Consider the following 5,096-nt stretch of genomic DNA (forward strand, 5'->3'; position numbering starts at 1 on the left):
ATTAAATTTTATAACTTAATTGCATTTTATTAAAATTTATTTGTAAATGAAATTTTATTTTGTTTAAAACTACTTGTCTATTTAAATTAGGATTTTAACTTAGAATAAAATTAATATTATTATTTCATTGTAGATAATATTAATATTATCATCGAAATATGTATTGTTAAAAATTATAAAATATGTATTATTAACATTTGAAAATATTACAAAATAATATCTATGAATTTTTTTATAATATTCATTTAGAATTAGTAGCATATTAAATGTTTATTATAATATAATATAACATAATATAATATAAATAAACTTTACTGTATCAAAAAATTTTTGTTATTTATATTATTAAATAAAAAAATTTGGAAAGCAACATATTAAGAATTTATTATGAAAGATTAATATATTATAATAATATTATATTACACATAAAAATAAAAAAAGTTACGTATAAAAAAGTTAAATTATGAATAAATATAATGAATAAAAACAAAGTATAACACACGTTAAGAAAAATAACAAATAGAAAAGATATAATTAATTAATTTTTATTAATAAATTTAATAAATAAAAATGTTATTAAAAATAAAATTATTTTATAAATAAATAATTATTAATTAATTATAAAAAATTAAAATTTTGAAATTTTTTAATAATAAATTAAGTTTAGGGTACTGAAATAAAATAACTTAAAGTTGAGTTTTTGAAATGAATTAATAAAAAGTAAAATTTACGTTGAACGTAAATGATTAAAATGAAATAAATCAAAGTTGAGGTAGTGAAATGAAATAAAAAAGAGAATAAAACTTAGGTTGGGTAACCCTAAACGCCAAACTCAAGTGATTCAGCTACTTAACCGGAGGGAGGGGAAGAAGAAAGCAATAGCTTTTAGTTCATCAGTCTGCTTACCCACCTTAGCAGCTTTAAGAAAACCTGGTAATTTCTTTGTCCTTACAAGTATTTTGTGAATTTCTGTTCTTTGTTATGGTTTGATGTTGTTATACTTTGGATTGGTAGTGTTAGTTATAATCTGGGATTGTAATTTGGTTACGTTTCTTGTACATACTTTTATGCGATCTTTGAATTTTTGTATTTCTTGAGTTCTGGTGTTTATGATTCCTTTTGCTTAAGCTAATTGCAAGCTGGTTGTTTTATACAAGATTGCAATTCTCTTCTCGTATTTTGTAGTTGAAGCTTTATTTGTCTTTCTCATGTATGTTGTATTTCCATTTACCAAGAAACGCATATGTGGTTCAGCTTAATGATTAATCTGTTTTCAGGGATTAAGGCTTAGTTGTTTTTAACTTAGGATCATTCTCTATTGTATGATGACAATCCAACTAGTTTGGGATTAGGTTTAGTTGTTGTTGATGTTGTTGTCTCGTAGTCCTCTCCATTGTATGATGACAAGGGATGTTTGGTATATTGGTAAAGTTTCTCCATTTGTAATTTGGAGGTCAATATTCGAGTTCAAAGTAGGGATAAGGCTGCGTACTTCAACCTTTCCCACAGTCCACAAGTGCAGGATGCGATGTGCACTGGGTCACCCTTATTCTCTATTGTATGATAACATTTGACAAGACTATTCAAGATTTATGCCAATGCTTTGGGCATAACATTGCTCTCTTGTAATGTCATGATGTCACCTTTTCAGTGTTTTTAGCTCAATTATGATGTGGATTAATTTTATTATCCATACTGATTGATTGAAACAAAGTGTTTGTCCCATGTTTGGACCACACAGAGTTGTCTTGAAGGCAGGAAGGTCAAGGGTTTATGAGGAACATTTTGAAAAGAGGTGCTTGAACTTTTGAGGATAGCTACTTTTTTGAAGCATGATGAAACTGTGAATTTGTACAATGGAACAATGTGGTAGCTGTATCTGTTGAATTTACTGTTGTACTCTGTAACAGTCACTAGAAAAAAGGATTAAAGAAAATATTAGAAGAAGCACTATAGTACAAGACGTGGTGGAGCGAGGAAAATGGAATGCAATAAAGATGAGGCTGCCAAGGCAAAAGAGATTGCTGAGAAGAGATTTTTAGCAAATGACCTTGCAGGAGCAAAGAGATTTGCTTTGAAGGCCCAAAATTTGTATCCTGGGCTTGAGGGTCTTCCGCAGATGGTAGCAACATTTGATGTGTATATTTCAGCTGAGAACAAAATAAATGGTGAAGAAGATTGGTATGGGATCCTTGGTGTGAATCCAAAAGCTGATGATGAGAATGTTCGGAAACAGTATAGGAAACTTGCTCTATTGCTTCACCCTGACAAAAACAAGTCTATAGGAGCTGATGGTGCGTTTAAGCTTATTTCTCAGGCCTGGAGTTTATTGTCTGACAAGTCTAAGAGAGTGGCACATGACATGAAGAGGAGAAATGCTAAAGTGTTTCAAAAGGCTTCCAACCCCGCTGGGGGTTCATCAGCAACACCTGGGTCTGGTGGTTTTTGCAATTTCGCCAAACCAAGTGTGAAGGCACCCAAGAATACTCCTCGCACCGGTCATTCTTCAACTCCAGTTGCATCTCATAAGTCGATTCCTAATTCCTTTTGGACAGTGTGTCATAGATGCAAGATGCAATATGAGTATCTCAGAATTTATCTTAATCATAATCTCTTATGTCCTAATTGTCGTGAGCCATTTTTAGCTGTTGAAACAACTCCTCCAACTTCAATTGGTTCTAAATCTTCCACCATATGGAATTTTTCTCGCCAGCGGCAAAGCTCAAATCATCAAGCTGCCAGTAAAAACACATCAAATTCTGCAAGCAACAATGTGGCCCCTCCAAATGCAGGACCTGGCAGACCAGACTCGTATAGTCAGACCAACTTCCCGTGGGGTCCATTCTTTAGAGCTGGTGGTGCCTCATCTGTTGCTGCTAGTGTGGTTCAGCAGGCATATGAAAAAGTGAAGAGAGAGCAGGAAGAAGCTCAGGCAGCCACAAAAAGAGAGGAGACCCTTAAGCGAAAGAATCAAACCTCCGAAAAGACAGGTGATGTATCCTCTGGTGGATGCTCCAATTCTGCTAAGAGAAGACGAAGCATTGAAGATGCTGGTCTAAGCAACTATGGAAGCAATGTTGCAGATCAAATGGGTGCAGGAGGAGAAGTTTCTGATTTATCTGGATCTAAGAAGGGTAGTTTTGAAAGAGAGAGGGTCAATGGAATTACTCAGCCCTGTGGCACAAGATATGTCTTCCAGTTTGGGAATGAAACACTACTTATGGAGAAGGCTAGGGCAGAAATTTGTCAGAAACTAAATGAATGGAACTCAGCTACAGTAACTAAATCTACCATTAAAAATGAGAAGATTAATGTGAAAGAAAATGACGGAGGAGAAAAATCTCAGTCAAAGCCCGAAATGTGCGGTCAAAATAAGTCTGCTGAGCCACTGTGTACAGATAATGTAATGCGTGGCATCAAGTGTTCTTCTGGATGTTCTGGTGCAAAAGCAGATATAGAAACTCTGGCAACAATGTCAATAGATGTCCCAGATCCCGATTTTTATAATTTTGACAAGGATCGAACTGAAAATTGCTTTGGAGAAAGCCAGGTATGGGCTGCATATGATGTTGATGATGGGATGCCCCGATACTATGCAATGGTCCACAAAATAATCTCATTGAATCCGTTCGAAATGAAGATCAGTTGGCTTAATTCAAAGATTAACAATGAACTGGGCCCACTAAACTGGGTTAATGCTGGCTTCTCAAAAACGTGTGGTGAATTCAGAGTAGGTAGATATGAGGTTTACAACTCACTTAATTCCTTTTCACACAGGGTCAAGTGGACAAAAGGCAATTGGGGGGTAATTTGCATATACCCTCAGAAGGGAGATGTTTGGGCTCTCTATCGGAATTGGTCTCCTGAATGGAATGAAATCACAGAAGATAAGGTGGTGCACAAGTATGACATGGTGGAAGTACTAGAAGATTACAGTGAAGAACTTGGAGTAACGGTTGCTCCACTAGTTAAGGTTGTGGGTTTCAAGACAGTGTTCCACCAGCATTTGGACCCTGGAGAAATCAGGTGTATTCCAAAGAAAGAGATGTTTCGATTTTCTCATCTCATTCCCTCATACTTGCTTACAGGTCAAGAAGGTCCTAATGCTCCTAAAGGTTGTCTGGAGTTGGACCCAGCAGCTACTCCTTTGGAACTTCATCAAGTAATAGTAGATGCTAAGGATGTAGAGATTTTAGACAATGGGGAAACATCAAAGAAAGAGAAAAGATAGTGAATGATGGAAATGAAAACCTGTATATAGACAATCCACCACTAAATATGAGTGGAACATGCAGCTGAAAGATAGATGAATGAGTTTAGGTTAATTTATTTGATGTGGATAGATGTATTGATGTCATGTAAATTAACAGAAACTTAATCACCTGATTGGAGTGGAAAATGAGCTGCAATTTTGTTTCTAGTCATGTGGGCTGGACATCATATTAACCATGGTAATTTCTTGTTTCTGGATCCATATTCTTGTTTTCATTGCTTTGGTAGCATTCACATTTACTTCTCTTCTAGGATTATATTTTTCATGATCTTCCAGAAATATTATTGATCATTAAATATTCTTATTTGTACATTTTCATTTTGTTTTGGTTTCATTATTTCTTGGTTTCTCTTACAATTTTTTTATGATATCATGGATTAATTAGTCAACCATATTTTTTATAATCTTTTGACCTTTGAATTTGTTTGAACAAATTTTGATGGAGTCTCTGCTTAGTTTATTGTGTAATGTTAGTTTGGCTCTCTTTGCTCTTTTATTTTACATTGCTATTTACAAAATGTGAATGTTATTGATTGTTGATCTTAACTATTAAATATCTTCATTTACATTTGCTGAAATAATTGGTTGAAGATTGTAATTAAGTTTCTTCATCATATGATGGTATATAACTACATTTTGTTCAGGATTGATTACAATATTTGAAGCTGCTTCTCATTGAAAATCATTCGTTGGGTTTACTTTCTAACATTTTCTATTGTTACAACAATATCAAATCAGTTGATGTCCATTATATATATATATTTGCTACTTAGCTCTATTAAATATCAAGTTCGCATTAATATCTAAAACTTGTTAATCCTTT

The 5,096-nt window shown here is 33.7% G+C and overlaps 1 protein-coding gene across 3 annotated transcripts; it reads left to right on the forward strand.

The window, feature by feature from the left end:
• Positions 1-804: 804 nt before the first annotated feature.
• Positions 805-4,474, forward strand: LOC110649569 (uncharacterized). Of its 3 annotated transcripts, XM_058133285.1 has the most exons (3): positions 805-933; positions 1,742-3,550; positions 3,778-4,018. In XM_058133285.1, exons 2-3 carry the CDS (start codon positions 1,982-1,984, stop codon positions 3,865-3,867), a joined length of 1,659 nt encoding a protein of 552 aa, XP_057989268.1. In that variant the 5' UTR covers positions 805-933; positions 1,742-1,981; the 3' UTR covers positions 3,868-4,018. The 3 variants fall into 3 exon arrangements, with proteins under 3 accessions (XP_057989268.1, XP_057989267.1, XP_057989266.1); XM_058133284.1 differs by having other exon boundaries at positions 1,715-4,474; XM_058133283.1 differs by having other exon boundaries at positions 1,742-4,474.
• The last annotated feature ends 622 nt before the right edge of the window (positions 4,475-5,096 follow it).

The sequence above is a fragment of the Hevea brasiliensis genome, chromosome 14 (genome assembly GCF_030052815.1).
Source record: "Hevea brasiliensis isolate MT/VB/25A 57/8 chromosome 14, ASM3005281v1, whole genome shotgun sequence".
Taxonomy (NCBI): domain Eukaryota; kingdom Viridiplantae; phylum Streptophyta; class Magnoliopsida; order Malpighiales; family Euphorbiaceae; genus Hevea; species Hevea brasiliensis.

Excerpts from the sequence above, each read along its gene's own strand:
- LOC110649569 (XM_058133284.1), top strand. The coding sequence starts at position 1,982 with ATGGAATGCAATAAAGATGAGGCTGCCAAGGCAAAAGAGATTGCTGAG.